This window comes from Chenopodium album, chromosome 9, assembly GCF_948465745.1.
Source record: "Chenopodium album chromosome 9, dcCheAlbu1.1, whole genome shotgun sequence".
Lineage (NCBI taxonomy): Eukaryota > Viridiplantae > Streptophyta > Magnoliopsida > Caryophyllales > Amaranthaceae > Chenopodium > Chenopodium album.
Window position 1 is genome coordinate 1139322 of NC_137842.1, and position 20511 is coordinate 1159832.

Genomic DNA, 20511 nt, shown 5'->3' on the forward strand with positions numbered 1-20511 from the left:
TACTAATAGGCCCTGCCGGGAGAATCCTATAAAATGTTCAGGTCTCACAACTACCTGAAATCAACAATTTACTCTGTGCAGAAGTTACACCATAGGCTTATGCTATGATCAAATACAGTACGCCTGAATTGATTAAACAAACATTACGGAGTAAGAAAGATTAATTAAATATTACAACGGGAAACCTGCATCCTACGTCAAAAAGCAAAAGGCATTGATATTGAACTCCAGTGAGAAAAAATTGAGAAAAAAGAAGGTATTCCATTCTCGAACGGGGAATAATCAAGAACAGATACAATAACCGAAGAATTAGTTTGTCCCCTAGAAAGAAAAGCATGACAACCAGATCTATGGCCTTTAATTGGCAAATTCATATAGAATCTAATATACACCAAAGTATCATCTATTCCATTTCTTAGCTACTCTGAGACGTTGAAACCTCTGCACTGCAAACAGGACACGCCTGCATCAACAAGTAGAGCAGATAAGGAAACAGTTGATCTCCATAGCCGAACAAGAAAAGGAAAAAAAAATAAAATTGCTACATGACTGAACAAGTTCCCCATGGGGATAAGCTATGTAAACTCCTAGAACATCTCAACAATGAGAAAGAATTTTATTACTCCTCATTGTGAGAAGAGCAAAGAGAACAGTGCTATCACAGTGGAAGTATTCAATCAATTTTGGGAAAATTAACCATTATACAGATGTAAACAGTCCAAATCCAATGCATGATAGTTCAGATGTATAGTCTACTCGAGTTTAATTCTAATCAATATTGCATCAAGGTTTTAAATCATTTTAATCGCAGCATTTCAGATAGTTGACCTATAAACATATCATAATTAAATTACAATAAGACTATCAAAGAAATTCTTTAAGATAAATCCACAGGGAAAAAAAATAATAATAAATAAAATAAAAATAAAAATAAAAAAAATCACGACATAATACAATGTGCAAATTAATGGTCTTTTTGCCAACTTTGCAGATGAAATTTTCAGCATGCCTAAAGCATAACAATCACTTAGCAATCTCCAAACAAGGATGCTACATTAATGCATGTTAGCTATAGTGCATAATTATTAATTTTGAAAAGTTTCCAATTACCTGTGCATTACCAATCACACATAGTTAAAAAGGTGATAGCACTTAATCTAAGGCACCTATTGGAACAGGACAGTCAATTCAAATACAGGGCACAAGAATATAAAACCAATATGCTAGTACCAAAATAAAAAGCCCCATTTCTCCTGTTGTCCCATTTCAAAGCCCCAAATCTCATTGAAGGAGGTCCATCATCCACAAACTTGTTTTCAAATTCACATTGATCAACAAAACCCTTCTAACACACTACCTTCTATTTTTACCCAACTACAATTACTCTCCTAGAAACCCTTTCCCAGTGGGTTTTATTTACGGACGGAGGGTGTATAATGGGTAGAATTCATGAAATAGCACTGACTGATGACTCTTAAGAGTCTCAGTCGTCTGCAGCACAAGTCCAAGGTAAACATGATTAAACTCTATAGACTGATTAATTCATTTTCATATCAGAGCCATTAATTTGAGAGATAGGGACAACAAATTAGTCCCAGTAATTTGAGAAAGTCTAACAAACAACAAATTAGTCTCAATACAAAAGGTTTCTCATTGCAACTTGCAAGGGTCAGCAGGAGAAAGTAATCCTATAGTTGTCAATACTATTGCAGAACTTTATTGAATACACATCAGGTCAACAACAGCCAATAATGTGTCCTTCTGTTGGCATAGATAAGGGTTCAAAGAGGCCCAGATGCATGCAGGGTTTTGTTAGATAAAGTAGCCAGCTTACAAGATTAACACAAAATTATTCAAGAGATACTTCTGAGTTTTGACTGTAAAATATGAACTATTGGACATGTGAATGTACAATTGAAAAGGCATAATGAATATCAGATATTAGGTGTCCAGTGCTACCTCACCTTGTTAATTTTCAACCAATCATTTATGCAATCTGAATGATAGGCATGCTTGCAAGGGAGTGTGGTCATTCCATCACCATCCTCATAGTCTAATCGGCAAATGACACAACTGCAAAAGCAGCAAAAGAATTACACCAACATATCATAAAGAGTATTAAGAAAAGAAACCTATTCCTGTCCCACTTACGTATCTGTCTCTGTTTCATTGTTTTGGCATTTATAATTTGTCGAAGGCAGCGATGCAATTGTATCAGCTGATAATCCTCTACTCTCTGTACCAACTACGTCACCGAGAGCAATCAGTTCCTGTCAATATTGAAGTGAGCTTCATTAAGTCGAATACAATTACATTGCTCGTCAGGAACATCATACAAAATCTGATTAGAGAATTGTTGACCATGCAATCTAAAAATACCAGAATTACCTCATAAGAAAGTTCATCAGGATCAACCTCCTCCCACGTGTCCTGAAAGTTAGGAAGTAAAAACACATATTTCAGGAAGGCCAGAAAAAGAACCAGAGAAAAATTGAGCGATCAGGAATTTAAGACAAAAAATAAATTTTAAAGGTTCACAAAGCAACAGGTCGAGGGTAAAAATATCTGTAAGTTAATATGCTAACATCCATTAAAAAAAAGTTTTCCTAATTACATATTCCAGGTAGCAGGCACCCCTTTGCACCCAAAAAATAAAAGAAAAGAAAAAAGAAAAAACTCTCCATGCCAAAGTTTCAAAAAGTTGCACTTTTCCCATGATAAATATCCAATATTGCTCCAAAAACAACAATGTCTTTTAATGATACACAGTAGTTTATGGTATGAAATACATACATAGTAAAAAAGATTACTTTACAAATCCATCAAAAAATGTCCTTCCCTTACCCTATTATCCCAAAGATGAATCACCATGAAGATGAACAATTGAAAATAACCTCCTAAACATATCTTGTCTCTTTTAGGAAGGTAAAGCCAATTAACATATTAATAAGGTCTCAAATCCAAGGTATAACATGAGATAGTGTTTCTATATAAACTATGTTTAGAGTATCTACTTAGCAACATTTCAATTTGGATAATGGACTAAATCACATGTTAGACCAAACCCTTTAACTTCTTGTTCACTCTAAATTAGTAGCCAAGTGAATAAGTGATGACTCATAGTACAGTGGGGTAATAAAAACATCTTCGCCATTGTGGAGGTAGGGATAGAAAATAAGTCATATAAGACCTGCACCTTATCCACTATGCGAGAGGGACTTAAGTCCAAAACACATACAAAGGAAGCTGAAGTGAGAAAAGTAGTCTCCATAATAGCAACAATCATCTCGATTTAAATCAGACATAGGGATCAATGGGAAAGCAACCAACAAAGGGCTCTTGGATAGAAATCAAGTTACTGTGCAACTACGCCAATACACCACTACGTTGCAATGCCCTTGCATGTTCGGTTTAAGGGGGGGGGGGGGAGATCAATAGGAAAGCAACAACCAAAAGCTCTTGGGTAGAAATCAAGTTACTGTGCAACTGCACCAATACAACAACCCGTGGCAATGGTTTAAAACTCCTACGGAGCCCTTGCATGTTTTGTGTCTACAACTTGTTTATCTCTTGATAAATAACAATACATTGACAAGCTCTACAAAAGAACGTTGCATGCCACATAGCATACTTGAAGAAACTAGTGTTGGAGGATAATAATATTACTAAAAAAAAATCTATCAACGAGAGATCTAAGCATAATATACATAATTACACAATGACCAAATATTAACATAAACGGTCAAATTTTATAATTTTTTTAACTCATATCTAAGTTACAAAAGGAATTAATGACAATGTTTCATGTAATTATGCTTTAAAATTATATTCTTTTCTCTCAATCACGTGAAATGCAAACCAAAAAAGCTACTTGTCTGACGTGTCTTCTAAAGCAGAAATAACCAACAAATACATAGTAACTAATAGATAAACCATAAAACAACTTGAAAAGAGTAACACTACCTGAGAATTTTCCCTATGAGCCCTATGATCCTCCACATCTACTATTTCTCCTGCAACCATGAGACAGTTAATATTAAGCCCATAGTCCCAATACTAATCATATGACGAATTAGCCCAGAACTCATGCCCAGACCACACTTACGTTCAGTAATGCCAGCCATAGCCAACAATCTAGCAGCCATTTCCCTCTCTTCAGCATCCTGTAAGGCCCTTGCATATGCCTCGTCATCAGGATACGCGCTAGGATCAAGTTCAACATGAGGTTCATCGTTATCTCCAGAATCATCATGAGCGTGAACGTCAAACGCATCCTCACCCTCGTCATCATAATGGTCAATATATTCCTCATTCTCCTCGTCATCATCATCGTCTTCATCTTCATCATCATATTCATGATCATGGGAATCACCAAAGTCATCATCCTCATCATCAGGAATATAAATTCCAGTCTCCCACCTTCCAAAACCAATCCCACCCCCACCCCCATTCATGCTTAGCATCATGTATGCCCTTTCCTGCTCAAAAACAAATCACGAAAACTAAGTAAATAACAGAGTTCACATTAAGCACATTCATCGAAATTACATTCTGTTTGTCATCCAACTTTATTCAAAACTGTCAACCTCCCCAATACAAACGAACAAAAAATTCACGTAGATTACTCCCTCCATCCCTAATTGTCCACATTTTATAGTATAAAACTGATGGACACGTAATATAGTATGTCCACATTTTATCGACAACAAAGTTTATCACTGAAATCACACGTTGATTAGGTTATTAGGGCAATGGAGCATTCTCCTATAAACGATCATATAAGGAATAATGGACGGATAAAATTACAATAATCAACCTTCAATACACAATTACACTACTGCTCAGTGCTCACCATAAATAATAAACAAACAATTAGCTAACAAACATAAATAAAACTATAAAAGCAACTCATAAACTTCTAAATTCATCAGTAAAGTTATAAAATTAAGCTCTCAATACACAATTACACTATTACTCATTACTAAAAACACCATTAATAACAAACAAACAATCAAAATCAAAAGCAACTCATAAATTTCCAAATTCATCGCTAAAATAATAAAATAAAAACTTGAAAACATAGAATGATAAAGAAATTACCTGCTCCTGTAAAGTGCGGGCAAGAGCGAGGTCAGCATCAACCTGACTGAGGTTAGTGAAGGGAGTTCTAGAAGACTGTCGAGAGAGACCAGCACCGTCCGATCCAACATCGCCATCAACGGCGACGGAATCACCGCCGATAATGGCGGCGGAGTTGGAATTGGTAGAAGTAGTAGTATTAGTAGAAGTAGTGATATCGGAATTAGGGTTAGGGTTTGTTGTGGCGGAATCATCGGTGGATGTTTTAGCAGCGCCACCATCGATGACGATCTTTGAGTTCTCATCCATGGCGGCGGAGACGGCGGCGGAGAATTATCGGCTTTTTTTTTAATTAGATTTTTTTTTTTTTGACGGAAAAAAGTGACGAAAAAATTCGTAGAATGTTGAATTGAGTGGGGAAGAGAGAGAGTTTGAAATTTTTTTAAAAGGAAGATGAAAACCTGAATGAGGAGAAAAAAACAAAAAAAAGGGGATATAAATAGGATAGATTTGGTTCGGTAGCGTCTGGCTTTTGCAACGTTAAAATTTACAAGTATACTCGTGTTAGAATTTGTTTTAACGACTTGTGTTTTTCATCTACGCTATTTCCTAGTCGTATTATTAATTAATTACTTGTAATATAAAATACGAGTATTATTTAATGTCTATCTATTTAAAATTACAATTGTAATTTTAAGAGATCTATTAAAAGTAATTAATTCTTACTTTGCAACTTTATACTCGTATTTAAGTACAGATTTTTGAGGGTTTAGGTTGAGTTCATTCAGGTTACGTCATATTTAAGCAATGATATTTCGACTTTGAGTCAAGTCATATACTGTAACTTGTATTCATCATTCAGCGTTGGAGTCTTAAGTATTGATTAGGTTAGATACATCCGAGTTAGCTCAATCCCCACAATATACTATTTTTAGTTTAAGCCATAGTTGATTTTGGGAAAGGTTTGGATTGGGTCAAGGACCAATATTGTATCACTTAACTTTCGAGTTTGATTCAACAATGGGTCAAAACAATTTCAATTTGTGTTAGTTTTGGGTCATCAATTTCATGTATTTGGGCCAACTCAATTCCGATTGTGTTTGAGTGTTTCAAGAAGACCATGTAGTGATGCAACATAAGGAAATATATCAAGAGTCAATCTATACCCTTTTACCTTTTAAAAAGTTTGAAATAACTCCTATGAATAATGTTTTAACAGATATACTCCTTTAAATGCTTATTATTTATTTGCTTCCATTAATGTTAATTGTCTTTTTTCAACTCTTATAAGATTTAGCGTGTTTTCTGTGAGGCTGGCCACACCGTGTGTCCAGCTAACACATACCAAAATATTGATCGGGTTACTCCTAACTGATCAAGTAAATCCTTGACCAATTAATCCCGACCGACTGAGTAACCCCTGATCTAGTAAGCCCTGACTCGCTGAGTAACCCTAACCAAGTAACCCCTGACTATGTAACCCCTAATCGATCGAGGAACCCCTGAAGGAGTAACCCTGACCACATGGTGTGGTTAGCCACATATGAAACTTTGTGTATAAGAATAGTGTACAAATATTTACACTAAAAAAAATGTTTATACATTTTTTCTCATTAATGATGCCAACAAATCAATCAGTGACATAAAATCAAACTAAAAGTGTTTTCGGGACATGACTAGTTATAGGCTTATAGCTAGACCTGGCAAATGGGTCGTTCAAGTTGGGTATAGGCGGGTCAATTTCGGGTCGGCTATGGATTGGGTCGAGTCATTTCAGGTTTTGGGTATGATTCAGGTGAGCTGAGGTTTCGAGTCGAGTAATGGCTGGGTCATTTCGGGTCAGACCATTTTCAATTCAAGTATGTTCGGGTCATATACAGACCGGGTCAAAATCAGGTCAGGTCATGTTCGTATTGTTCCATTTTTGGATCAAGCTCAAATCAATAATTTTATATTTTGAAATTGTTATAATAAGAGCTATCAAATTGGTTTATGCGCTTAGCACGGTTGAAGATGAACGATATGAGTTATTTTTGTTACCAGACTTTTTAAGTTCAATTATAAAGTAATTTTAGCTAGTTCGGGACATTTCGGATATCAAAGTATGTTCGAGTCAATTTTGGGATCAAATTTGTTTGGGTCAAACACTTTGGGTCTGGCCGGGATCGGGTCAACTCCATTTTCGAGTCGGGTATAGGTCGGGTTGGATCAATTTCGAGTTACAATTTTTAGGTCGATGTTTTTGGGTCAATTTTGGGTCAGGGTCGGGTCATCGAGTATGAGTTAGAATTCGCAGTGTGCTCATTAGTCGTCCTAGTTTCCGTTTGGATCTTCAATTATAACTAGTCTTTTGACCCGTTCGATGCACGTCTTGTTACTTAGGTTATTTTTCTTGAAAAGTGTCGGTGTTGTTGTGGAATTTAGCTAGGTATATATACATAAATATTGTAGGGCATGAAATGACACATTGGTTTAAGTTATATTTAAGTTAAGGAGCAGAAAAAAAAAAAAACTATTTTATTGTTAATGTAATGAACGCTAATTAGTTTAACTTTAATTTACTATATTGAATATGAAACACTTAAGGTTCTTAGTTAAATTTGTAAGTTTTAGAATGCATAAAGATTAAAGACTCAAACATTATTTATATATTTTGTTTTTATATTAAAATGGGAATTTAAAAAGAAAGGATTAAGAGAGGTGACATGTGGCATATGAGTGATTATAGTGACATGTGGATTAGTATAGATTTGTGGTTTGTGTTTTTAAATACTAAAGTATTTAAGTATAGATAGATAAGGAATCAAATAAGGAAGGAGATCAAAAGAAAAAAGGAAAAAAAACAATAAAGATTTGCTACTTAATGAAATGATATGTACATGATAAATGCATTGAGCAAAGAAAAAATAAACATAATTCATATTTCATAAATGCATTTAATGGAATAATTATAGGTATTCTTAAATTTAGGGTCACATTCTACTCCTATATAGTACTCCTTATTTAACTTTACTATTTCCTCTAACAAATTACATTGAATCATCGATCCAAATTTGTGTTTTCCTATCATCACGAAGTTCAACCAGCAATTTCCTCTTCTATTTATCATTGTCATAGTCCTTGCTATTTCTTCAGGTAAGTTTAAGCAATTTCCCTAGGCCTATAAAGTGAATTAAATTTTTTTAAGATACAAATTGAACTAGACCAAATCAAATATCTTCATAAGTATCAAATTAGTCAAATAAAACATGAAATAATTTTTCATCTTCTTATTGTTGTCATCTTTTCCTTACTAATAATCAATTAGTCCATTCTCATTTTATTCTTCTTTTCTCCATTACATAAAAGGCCGAGTTTGCTTAAACGAAGGTAAAAAAAAAAAAGGAAAAAATAACTAATGTACATGATGTCTAAGTACATTATTAGATGTTTGGAACTTTTATTTATTTTTTGTTACATATATACATGATCATGTAATTAATTAATAAGTTATATCAATACATAATTAAATGACATGATTTAAATTATAAATACAGGTGGAACAATAGCAGAAGAAAACGGTCATTTTGATCCATGGGGGCACTGTTTTGTGTATCCAGATTGCAATGAACAAGACTGCACAACTCAATGTGTAGCAAAGTGGCCATTATTAACTAAAGGCGGGTGTTTTCGAAAGTTGGAAAAGAAAAATAACAAGTGTTGTTGCTTCCCATAGCCAAATTGCTTTCTAATAAATAATGTTGCTTAATAGTTTAATATATTTAAGGAAAATGTTATACATAGCCCTAAGGACTACATATAAGCATTTAATTTACTCTTGAAAATTGTTTAAATTTAGAAAATCATGACAAAAACACACTAATTACACCGATTTGCGCGTGTTTTTGTCATGAATTCCTAACTTTATACATTTTCCAAGAGTAAATTCAATGCTTATATATAGCCCTAAGGGCTATGTATAGCATTACCCTTTATTTAAAGCTTCTAATAAATTCTTGTTAGTTTGTTATATGGCAATCTAAAATTATGATCAATATCTCTAATTATCAGCTTTAAACAATTTTATCGATTAATACCGACCTCTAGTTATTGATGTTGTAAAATTATAAAAACTAGATATATATTAATAAAATTTACATTGAGATGATTCTAAAAAGATCCCAGATAATTATATTTTATTGTAGCTAATATCAGAAAAGCATGTCAAAGTGTAGTTGTAAATAGTACAAAAATCAAAATGTGTCAACTAAAAAACGGAGGAATTATATGGGTATAAAAGTATAAAACTAGCCATTTAAAAACTATATGTGAAAACACGTTATCATCTCTAACTTGCTTGAATCAACTATTAGAATAATTTATTTTCTTGATTGAGAGCCATATGTGCATTTGAAGTCAACCCTTTTTCTGCCATTCTAGATTTCAAGTAACAAATAACATCAATTTATGAAATTCTGTTCACATGAAGATTAAAGACGCATAATATTCGGGTATTGGGTATGTGTAAAATTACATATTTACATCCACTTGCTTTAAAAAAAAAAAAACACCAAACACATGTACTCGATTCATATCATGAAAATGTAAGCATGAGAATATGAGAATTTTCAAATTTTACATCCTGATCTAAGAAAGGAGTTGATTAATACATGAACCTAGCAATATAATACATATAGTACGAGATACAATCTAACATTTACCGAGTAATTCATACATACAAACCAAATTTTGCCATATTATAGATCGATTAGGATTTAGGACTTATTTTTTTAGGCAACAAGTTGACGCGAACATTGGCACCAACGATCATATGATGGTCGAAGATTAGGCCAATCCGAGGAGCATATAGCAAAGTCTTGCAACCAATTTCTAAGCACAACCTCTTGTTCCGTAGCTGAGAGGCTTCCTATCATTCGCTCCATTGTTCTCTCAACGTCGATTTTCTCATAACTTGACAACTCCGGGTACCTTAGGCCGCTACAAGCATAGCAAAATAACGGAAGCCAGAGCACTAACAATCTGTATTGGACTTGTGTGTGAACCTTGAATTCTGCTTGAGCTATGTCTCCTAATAATGAAGCTGCATGTACAATAATAAGTTCCAACATTATTAGAATAATCCTAGGTACATATGAACACTTGAACAATGAATTATGCAATGCACATTAAAGTGTGATTAGGATGTGTTCTATTTACCTGATTTTTATCTGGACATATATGAACTTATCTGAATTTATTAAGCCTTATCAAAACTTATTTTTCTAAACTGATTTTTTTTTTTTTTGAACGGGCCCTAAACTGAATTAATATGAACTTATTAGACCTGAAATAAATGAAAATAAGGTGAATAAAACAGTCCCTAAATGAGTAGGAAATTAAATTGATGTAGGGAAAATTACCCGAAATTTTAATGAGAAGAGCTTGGACCCTAGGATTGGCATTGAGAGAAAGGGAAGCCAAGTTAGAAGCAAGGCTCCATTGCACTAAGGCCTCATCAACCGCGTAACATGCCCTAAGTTTATGAATAATCCACAACAACTCTTGTGCTAGTTTCTCTGCTCCCACGACCTCTACACTTTGATCACTCCCAACAAATTCATCGCCACCACTATCACCATCGTCGTTCATCATGGACCGCCTTTTTTGGAGTTGCCACATCGACTGCAAATGTGGAAAAACAGCACTTATGCCACCCTTCATGTAGGCCGAGATGTACGTTCCTAAGGGAAGTTTACGTATCACACGTAAGGTCCATGGACCACTGCGATTGTTAGCCTGATCAACGTGGGATATTGCAGCATTGTTGAGGATGTGGTACAATCGATTGAGCGTGCACTCGAATGAGGATGATAAAGCTACACGATTGACGTGAAGAAGCTCAACATTACCATCACGAGTGTTATCGTCTAGTAGCCTGTCAGCCATTGCTACCGCAAATTCATATTTCTTTGATGTTGCTGGTAGCTCATTTAGTAAAGCTAGTATCTGTAATCAAGTTATAACAAAAAAAATCGTCAAAACTAATGCAAGCTTGGTAAAAGGTTAACCACTAGTACAAATATGGTAAATGGAATAATAAGGCCTATTAATCGTCAAAACATAAAATTGGTGACATTTTTATGATTAACTAATACTCCACGAACTACATCGTACATATACAAAATGAAAAATTGTAGTCTTGTATGATCCATAGATTGCCTTTTTTAATTGTAAAAGTTTTGTGTAGAACGGACTCATGTGAGTCCGGTCATACAAACAAGAAAAAAATTGAAGAATAAAAATCTTAATGGTCAGAAATTAGATAATAATAGTCAGATAATAGATTATAATGGTCAGAAATTAGATTATAATGGTCATAAATTAGATAATAATGGTTAGATATTAGATTATAATGGTCAGAAATTAGATAATAATAGTCCGATATTACATTATAATGGTCAGAAATTAGATTATAATGGTCAGAAATTAGAATATAAAAATCAGATTTTAGATAATATTGATAGGTATTAGATAATATTGGTCAGGTATTAAATTATATTGGTCAGGTAAAAAAAAACCAAACACCCATCCTATCAACTCCTCCCCTGTAGTACCGTCCACCACTCACTGAAGAAATCAAAGAAGAAGGAACTGGCACTGTTAGATAAGGTACTGAAATTGGTTGGAGTAAGATAAAAGTATTACCAGGAAAAGAAGAGTCTTGGAAAATCTTGAGGAATTATGTGTAGAAGCTAGACTATTGAAGTCGTTAGACCATGAAAACATTACGAAGGCTTCCATTATTGGATTGACGATGACCAAAAAGTCGTCAACATGATTTGAGTATTGTTCTTCCGTAAATCTGACAGACTACAGAGAGATAATCTTGTAAGAAATACGATGATCAAGAATTGGTGTAGACAGATTTTAAGCGCGTTACATTATTTTCATAGTCATAAAACCGGACTCACGTGAGGCCGTTCTACGCAAAACCTTCTACTTTTAATTAGTACAATCTAAGGGTTTGTTCTCATACGTTGAAATTCAGTTCAGTTCAGTTCAATTCAGATCAGTTTCTAATTTCCTTCTCTTATAATATTTAATTCAGTTCAGTTCAGTTCAGCTGAGTTCAGTCAATAAGAACAAACCCTACACATATTAAAATTAGAAATAATTTAAACTTTAAAAGTACTAAACATGTAAATTGAATAAGTATTGAATAACTAAATCCACTTCAGATTTATTATACTTCCTTCGTATTTTATATTCTCTGTACTCCTAACTATATATCAAATTTTAATACTTTGTAATTTCATTTTCTCTCTTCTCCCAACTATAACCCTACTTTCTTCATATTTTATTATTTTCTAAACTTTTGTACATAAAGAGAAAGAACAAATAATAAAATACAAAGAGACTATTATATTATTGTCGATAATCGATATTTCCATGTTGGATACTTGGTTTTGGTTTTGTATTAATTGATTTCTTGCTACCTTCGAAGAAATGTTGATTTCTTGCTTCCTAGTCCCAAGAAGGGAGGAATAGCCACTATATCTATTTGCATGAAAGGCATGTGTTATACGTATAACTACACAAATTTACACCGAAAGCACTTGTACTAGACGACACAAGATATTTGTCCTTGCCACGTGACTTTCTTGCTAAGCCACGTGACCTAAAATACAATTCTTCCACTTGAATGAAAGGTACCATAATTTGTCTTCTTGTTGCCCACAAATCAACAAAACAGATTACTTCACTTTTCCATTTCCTCTTCATACATGTGTTAAACCGACTCTTTCATATTTTGGATTTTCTATTTCTATTTTTTTACCATGTTATAAAATATTAACTTAAGAATAATTATTATGCGAGTACTAAAACTTTCTCACTTTCTTAAAATGAATTATTGCAAATGATGAAACAAATATGAATAATGAAATGGTTAGAGTAACAAAAACTTAAACTCAGAATATCCGATCATTAATTAAATAAACACTTACATAATCAATACGTAATTTATTGATTATTAACTTATTGAACAGACAATAAGCAAGCTAAATAATAGACATATTTTTGTCATTAAAAATTAAATTAAGAATGAGACATTATAAATTTATAAGAACTTCTAACTAGGACATCTCCCTAACATAAACAACACAAAATTGAAAATTGATTTTAGTTTAACAAAAATAATAAATCAAGTCGCACATTAAAAATTGATTTTAGTTTAACAAAAATTCAGCATAAACCAACATCTTTAATTACTTCGAATATAAGTTAAGTCTAGCAAAAATAAGACTACAAAAGAACATAACCTAGGCCCTATTCAATATTCACATCAGCTATGGTTAAGGCCCAGGAATATGTTTTATATTCTATCACCCATACCTTGTGCGAATTAATTTCACTTTGAAGGAGGGGCGGATGAGATTCGAACCCGTGACTTTTGTGTCACGCTGACTCCAATACCATGTTAGAGGATCATCTCAACCAAAAGCTTAAACTATAGTTGAGGCCCAAGAATATGTTTTATGTTCTATCAGCTTATATAAATAATTAATATTCACTAAAAATAATTTCATTTCAGTAAAATTAATTTAAGGATAAGTGAACAGGCCTTACATGGGAGAGCGCTCTACTAAGAGCTTCAACGGACAATCCAGCTTGAAGCCGATGATGATGATCGCCGCTACCCTCAATTAAGAACCCATCATGAGAAATCAAGTCTAGATTCTGAACAGGAAAATACGACATCGATGTCAAAGCCGCCGCCGCCGACGATGATCCATCACCATGGCCATCTCCATGATGATCAACAACCATAACATTACTACTACTTGTAATTTTACGATGATTAAGAGGTGATAGTAGTGAGGAAGAAGAAGGAATAACATCGGAGACAAGGCGAAGAGCCCACATAGTGAACCAAGTGAAAAGCAAAGACATAAACCTCAAATGATCCTTAACCTTCCACTTATTATTATTATTACTATTATTAATAGTAAAAGAAGGTGAAGAAAAATCTAAGGCATAATTGTTGGAAACCACGGATAAAAGCATCTTAGAGGCTTTGTTAACGGTTGACATGAATATGAAGTTTAGTAAATTGGTGGGTTCTTGCTTTTTTTGTATCATCATCTTGTAATTATAACTATTATTCTTGTTGTATGCCATGATAATTAATCTCTCTTCTTTTTTTTTTTTGCCAAAATTTTGATGTTATATGGTAATGGCTTAAGGATGGTTTGTATGTATCAAAAGAGGAATGAAATTAAAGAATGTTGGTGCATCGAGTGATATTTATATATAGTAACTTAGTCTTCTTATGTCGGTTCACTTGGCCATATGTAGGGGTAGGGTGAAGCCAAGAGCACTTTTGTAATTGGTTTGGTCAATGTTTGGTTCGTTTGTTACTAAGTCAAGGTCAAGTTTAAATTTACATTTGCATGTTTGGTAAGGGTATTTTTTGGATAGGAACGAATGGAGTCCGTAAAACCATTACTGTTAATAAGTGTTTGATTAGAAGATTGAGTAATAATAACCATTACTTAGGAGGACTGGTTTTTCTCCACTTGTTATCCCTCTAAGGTAGCAATTATTCTTACCCTCCTCAAACAATTGCAAAAAGGAAAGAAAATAGGTTTATGTTATTCCTTTTTATGGTTAAACCAAACAAATGTAAGACTGGTTTTTCCCCACTTCCTCTCTCTTATTTATTTCCTTTCCTTACCAAACGATCCTGAATGTAAACAAGTCAAACCCAAAGTCAATGTTTGAAAAAAAAAAATCTCATAGGTTGATTTAAGACTTGAATTTTAGGCAAATTTTCTAATATTGATATTGTGTGATACTCCCTTCATCTCATAATATAATGTCTATTCTAATTTAATTTTATCAAACTTAATTATTTACCACATTCTCATATATTTCATAAAAAATTATATTCATGTGCTGAGATATCCTTAAATTCATTTCAATATGTAGTTTTAATTTACAATATCAACTTTTTATAACTTTTGTTCATGTGTAATTAAAGATATTAATGGTAACAGACACACCTTTACACCGCTAAATTAAATATGAAATAAGAACTCTATACGTGACGGAGGGGGTAATTTCAATGAGATTTTTTTTTTCATTATAGTTGGTGGATAGCAGAATATTATTTTATGAGTAGCTAGCTAGCTATCTCATGCCATCTATGAAAATAACAAAAATAACGTGTCATGCCTTAGATTTGAGTCAACTGAGTATTGACTAAGAAAAATTTCCTCAAAACTTGCGAAAACGAAAAAAAAAATGACTTCTCTCTCTAGTTTGCGAAAACACTCTCAAAGGTCATCAAGGGTTTCCCTTCTTGCTTAGGCAAGGGGGCCTTGGGAACCTTTGTTAGTATTTTTGTAAGCTTTTCTTTCTCAAATTGTTTTTTCTTTACAGGTATTCAGTCATCGAGTTCGTTCTTTGCTCTGTCCTGTCTCGTTCTTTTGCTTTCTGTTTTCTTTTCTCTCGGTTTATTGCAATATGGAGAATTCGTCTCAGGTACCTTTACAGCAAAGTCCAGTTAATTCTGATTTGGAACAAGGAGTCCATATGCAACAAGTCTCAGTAAGTTCTTCTGTGGATGATGTTCAAATTCATGCAGGGGTTGTCACTCCAATGGATGATGTTCACATCCATGCAAGGGTTGACACTCCAATTGAGGATGTTCAAATGATAGATGAAGTTATAGTCTCCCCAGAGATTACAGTAAGTGCTGAGGTTAATCCTCCTTTAATCAAACAATCATTTCGTGAGGCAGTCAATGCTTCATCTCAATGGTTTTCGGAAGCACAAAAGATCATAATCACATCTTCTGAATGGGAAGATGAGGATCTTCCTCCTCCTGATCCTTTGAAAGAAGTGTCTTTTCAAAAAGATACTCTAGCTAAATTAAGGAAACCTTGGAAATTAACCTTGATGGGTAAATGCTTGGGAATTTCTGTTAGACCTTCCTTCATAACCCAAAGGGTTAGAGCTGTGTGGAGACCAAAAGGTTCTCTTGAAGTAATTGATCTAGGAAAGGGTGTTTATCTCTTTATATTCTCAATCCAGGATGATTATGAAAGAACTATGCTTGGAGGACCATGGTTTATCTTGGATCATTATCTAATGATAACCAAGTGGAAGCCTAATTTTAGACCTTCAATGAATCCCTTTGATAGAATGACGGTTTGGATTCGTTTTCCCGAATTGCTAGTGGAATATTACGATAAAGAAGCTCTGTTCGATATAGCAAAGTTAGCAGGGAATCCTCTCCGTGTTGATTATGCCACCGATCATCTTACTCGTGCTAGATATGCTAGAGTTTGCTTAGATATTGATCTATCTATCCCTTTAGTCACCAATGTTTGGGTTGCTAATAGTTGGCAAGCTATTGAATATGAAAATATTCAATGTTTATGTTTTACGTGTGGTAAAATTGGCCACACAAAAGAAAAATGCAATCTGAAGGTGGATTTAGTTGACAAAGGAAAAGGTATTCTTTCTACCTCTATTTCTTCAAACAATGAATTTTCTATTAATCAAAAGTCTTCAACCTCCACTTCTTATGAGAAGCCTTCAAGTCCCAACAACCATGAAAAGTCTTCCATTCCCACTACCCATACTTTAGGGGTCATTGTTCCCCATAACTCTTCAGAATATGGTCCTTGGACTATTGTTAACAATAAGAAAAAATACAATTAAAAAAAAAACAACTCTTTGAAAAAAACCAACTCACCTTCTCAAGCTTCTATTAAATTGGTCCCTAATCAAAAGCCTAGTTCTAATACAAAGCCCAACACCGCAAAGCCCAATACCCATAGCTCTCCTAAGCCCAGTCCAAAAAACACCAAGTCTACCCCCACTCAAGTTGTTTCAGATTTAAATAATCAAGCCTCTACCTCTAACTCTTTTGCTCTTCTAGACACTTCTATCCCCAGTAACACCAATAACAATTTAGTTAATTTAATATTGGAAGGTAATGATGAGCATTTACTCGAAAACAATCAACAAAATCCCAGAAATCTTTTTCCCAATTTGCTATCTCCACACGCTTCCCCTTCTTCTTCCATTGCTTCTCCTAAAAACCTCGATTGCCATTTGGAAAACACCAACTCGGCTACTCCCATGGAGATACATGCAAACCCTTCCAATTCCACTATATTAGTTCAAATTCCAGAAATTATGATCAACAAAGAAACACATTCCATTGAAAAAATAAACACAAAAATCATAATCAATGGAGAAGACCAAAGCCAAAATACCTCCGCGTCGTCCGATCAAAATCACTCGGAGGGACAACCTTCCACCATCACCGCAACCTCAATCTCTACCTCCGACCAATCTCACCCTTTCCTCATTGAACAATCAGTTTCAACACAGCCTTCCAGTCACCCCTGCTCAACCTTTATCGATGCGGATGCCGTTACCCCCCCTCCACCAAATTCCACCATTTCCACCTTTTCCGACCCAAGCTTCACCCCAACCTCCCTTCCGTCCAACCCTATCTCCAGCTCAAATAACCAAAATTGTTTTGACACCTCCGACCCCCTCAATTCCTCTCCTATGGCCGTCGATCGAGTCTCCTCCAACGCCGGCCAAAATCGAGTTAATGTACAACACCTTGCTTCAAATTACCAAACTCATGAACTCCCAATCTCACCACAACCCCCTGATATCTCCACCCACAGTACCACCCCCTCAATCATCTCAGCCGTGGTTTCGCCAACAAGTGTCGTGGCCGAGTTACCCATTCCACGACCTCGTACCACCCCCTTCCAACCCTCAGATAATCAATCTCACTTTGGGAAATAGCGAACAAGATCTCGAAAACCCAGATCACCTTATGAAAATCTTCACGATAAAAAAAGGGATAGTGGGTCTACAGATAGAAGTGAATTTTCGGGAAACACATAATACACTAAGAGAATTGGACTCGATGGTGGTCCCGCTGAAAATGCACGATATTGTGACAATAAATCGGGAAATGCAATGGAAGGAGTAGGATCACTTTGATCCTTTGTTTTGCAATGGTAAGCCGGTTCCGGAGTATCCAAATCTTAATATGAAGATAGTGTTGTGGAATGTCAGGGGAGCTTCAAGGAACGAGTTTATACCTCACGCTTGGGAGGTAATTGCCTTACATAAGCCCAGTGTTTTTATTATTCTAGAAACCAAGAGTGATGGTTTACGTGCTGAGATAGTTGCTAAGATGCTTAGATTTGCTGAATTTCAATTTATAAGTCCTAACGGTCTTAGGGGAGGAATTTGGTTGATGTGTAATAATAACGTTGAATTGGTGGATTAAATCGAAGGTCATACCAAAAACTATTTTCATGCCTTGTTCAAATTCACCCCTGACAGTAAAGAGGTCCTTCTTACTGTCGTCCATGCTCCTTCTTCCCCTGCCCAAAGACATAAACTTTGGAATGATTTGAAGAACTCGCTTCCACCTGATAACACACCTTGGTTGTTTTTGGGTGACCTGAATGAAATTACTAAACCTTCTGAGAAGTCGGGAGGTCTCAAATTTAGGCAATCTCAGTGTAATGACCTCAATAAACTTGCTGAGGCTGCTTGCATGGTTGATTTAGGGTTCTCTGGAAACCCTTTCACTTGGCATAATGTCAGGGAAGGTCTCGAACTTATTCAAGAACGACTTGACAGGGCACTAGGAAACCCGAGTTGGCTGAATACCTACCCTAACACTCAGGTATCGCATCTTGCTCGTACCTACTCTGATCATTGTCCTATTTTAATTACTTTGTTTGATAATTGTAAAGGTGGTCCTTATCCTTTTAGGTGTAAAGCTGCGTGGATAGAACATGATGATTTTTCTGATTTTTTTTGTTAAAAATTGGGAATTGCATAATTTTGATTTCCTTAAAGGTCGATCTGAATTTCTTAAGAATATTAAAACTTGGAACCATGATATTTTTGGTAATATCACTAATAAAAAATGGAGGTTGGTGGCTAGGGTTAATGGTATACAAATTGCTCTTTCTAAAAATTATTCTAGCTTTTTAGTTAATTTGGAAAAAGAGTTGCTTTTTGAATTAAATCAAATCTACAAGATTGAGAGAATTATTTATGCTCAAAAATCAGGTTTAGATTGGAGGAAAAATGCTGATTGTAATACAAAATATTTTCATTTACTTGCTAACATTAAAAAATCAAGAGGAAAAATTTTATCTTTACAATATAATGATGGTGTTTGGATTAATGATTTAGTGGTTTTAAAAAATATGGCTAGATCCTATTTTCAAAATATTTTTAAAAGCATGGATATCAATGTTGATCTGATGAATAGTTATCATTTTCCTAAACATAATTCAGCTTGTTCAGAACCTAGTTTTAGTATGCCCCCTTCTAAGAATGAAATTAAAGCTATTCTTTTTCAAATGGACCCTTTTAAATCTCCTGGCCCTGATGGTTTACAACCTATATTTCTTCAACATCATTGGCCTTCTCTAAGCTCATCTATCACTGGGTTCATCTTTGATTGTTTCTTGAAAGGTTCTATTCCTAATGCTATTAATGACTCCTATATTTCATTAATTCCAAAATGTGATTGCCCGATTACTATGAAGGACTTTAGACCCATAGGTTTATGCAATTCTATTTATAAGCTCATCACAAAATGTATTTCTAACCGATTAAAGCCCATTATGGATGACCTTATAAGTCCCTTTCAATCTAGTTTCATACCTAATAGGTCTATTGAAGAAAATATCATAATTATAAAAGAAGCTGCTCACCATTTCAATAAAGCTTCTAGTGCCAATCTTATGGCTCTTAAGATTGATCTTTCTAAGGCTTTCGATTGCTTAGAGTGGGATTTTATTAAAGACACTCTCATTAGTATTAACCTTCCTTCTAATATAATAGATCTTATTCTAAGTTGTATTTGTACCCCAAAGATCTCTCTCCTTTGGAATGGTGAAATAACGGAATCCTTTACTCCCTCTAGGGGAATAAGACAGGGAGATCCTCTATCTCCCTATATTTTTGTTCTTTGTCTTGATCGTCTTTCTAACATGATTCAAGAAAAGGTCGACCTGGGTATTTGGAAACCTATGAAAATTGCTAAAGATATTAACATTTCTCACTTATTTTATGCCGATGATGTTTTTCTTTTTGGGAAAGCTACTACTGATAATATTAAAACTATGATGGATGTTCTTGATAACTTTAAGAGTATCTCAGGTCTTCTATTAATATTCTTAAGTCCTCGGCTATTTTTCCTAAGAAGATGAATCATAATGTTAGGAGGTCTATTTGCAATGTGTGCAATATCACTAATACTACCAATTTTGGTAAATATCTAGGTATAATAACATCTCACAAACGATTAAATCAATTAGATTACTTCCCCCTTTTAGATAAAACTTATGCCAAGATTAAAGGTTGGCAAGCTAAATTGTTAAA

The 20511-nt window shown here is 34.4% G+C and overlaps 2 protein-coding genes across 2 annotated transcripts; both read right to left on the bottom strand.

Moving 5' to 3' along the window:
• Positions 1–193: 193 nt before the first annotated feature.
• Positions 194–5544, bottom strand: LOC145558182 (E3 ubiquitin ligase BIG BROTHER-related-like). The gene is made up of 7 exons (XM_081619334.1): positions 5101–5544; positions 4106–4478; positions 3964–4013; positions 2389–2430; positions 2152–2270; positions 1965–2073; positions 194–463 (listed from the first exon to the last, which is right to left on the bottom strand). The coding sequence occupies exons 1-7, from the start codon at positions 5386–5388 to the stop codon at positions 416–418; spliced, it is 1029 nt and encodes a 342-aa protein (XP_081475460.1). The 5' UTR covers positions 5389–5544; the 3' UTR covers positions 194–415.
• A 4297-nt stretch (positions 5545–9841) lies between these two features.
• Positions 9842–14124, bottom strand: LOC145559255 (uncharacterized). Its single transcript, XM_081620691.1, has 3 exons — positions 13687–14124; positions 10479–11064; positions 9842–10159 (listed from the first exon to the last, which is right to left on the bottom strand). Exons 1-3 carry the CDS (start codon positions 14122–14124, stop codon positions 9849–9851), a joined length of 1335 nt encoding a protein of 444 aa, XP_081476817.1. The 3' UTR covers positions 9842–9848.
• Between the last annotated feature and the right edge of the window lie 6387 nt (positions 14125–20511).

Coding starts and splice junctions, on each gene's coding strand:
- LOC145558182 (XM_081619334.1), bottom strand. CDS start 5,388: ATGGATGAGAACTCAAAGATCGTCATCGATGGTGGCGCTGCTAAAACA. Junction 2,431..3,963: donor CTCATAGGGAAAATTCTCAG/GTAGTGTTACTC, acceptor CCTAACTTTCAG/GACACGTGGGAGGAGGTTGA. Junction 464..1,964: donor ATTGGTTGAAAATTAACAAG/GTGAGGTAGCAC, acceptor TTGTTGATGCAG/GCGTGTCCTGTTTGCAGTGC.
- LOC145559255 (XM_081620691.1), bottom strand. CDS start 14,124: ATGCTTTTATCCGTGGTTTCCAACAATTATGCCTTAGATTTTTCTTCA. Junction 11,065..13,686: donor TTAGTAGAGCGCTCTCCCAT/GTAAGGCCTGTT, acceptor ACTTGATTACAG/ATACTAGCTTTACTAAATGA. Junction 10,160..10,478: donor TCTTCTCATTAAAATTTCGG/GTAATTTTCCCT, acceptor TTGTACATGCAG/CTTCATTATTAGGAGACATA.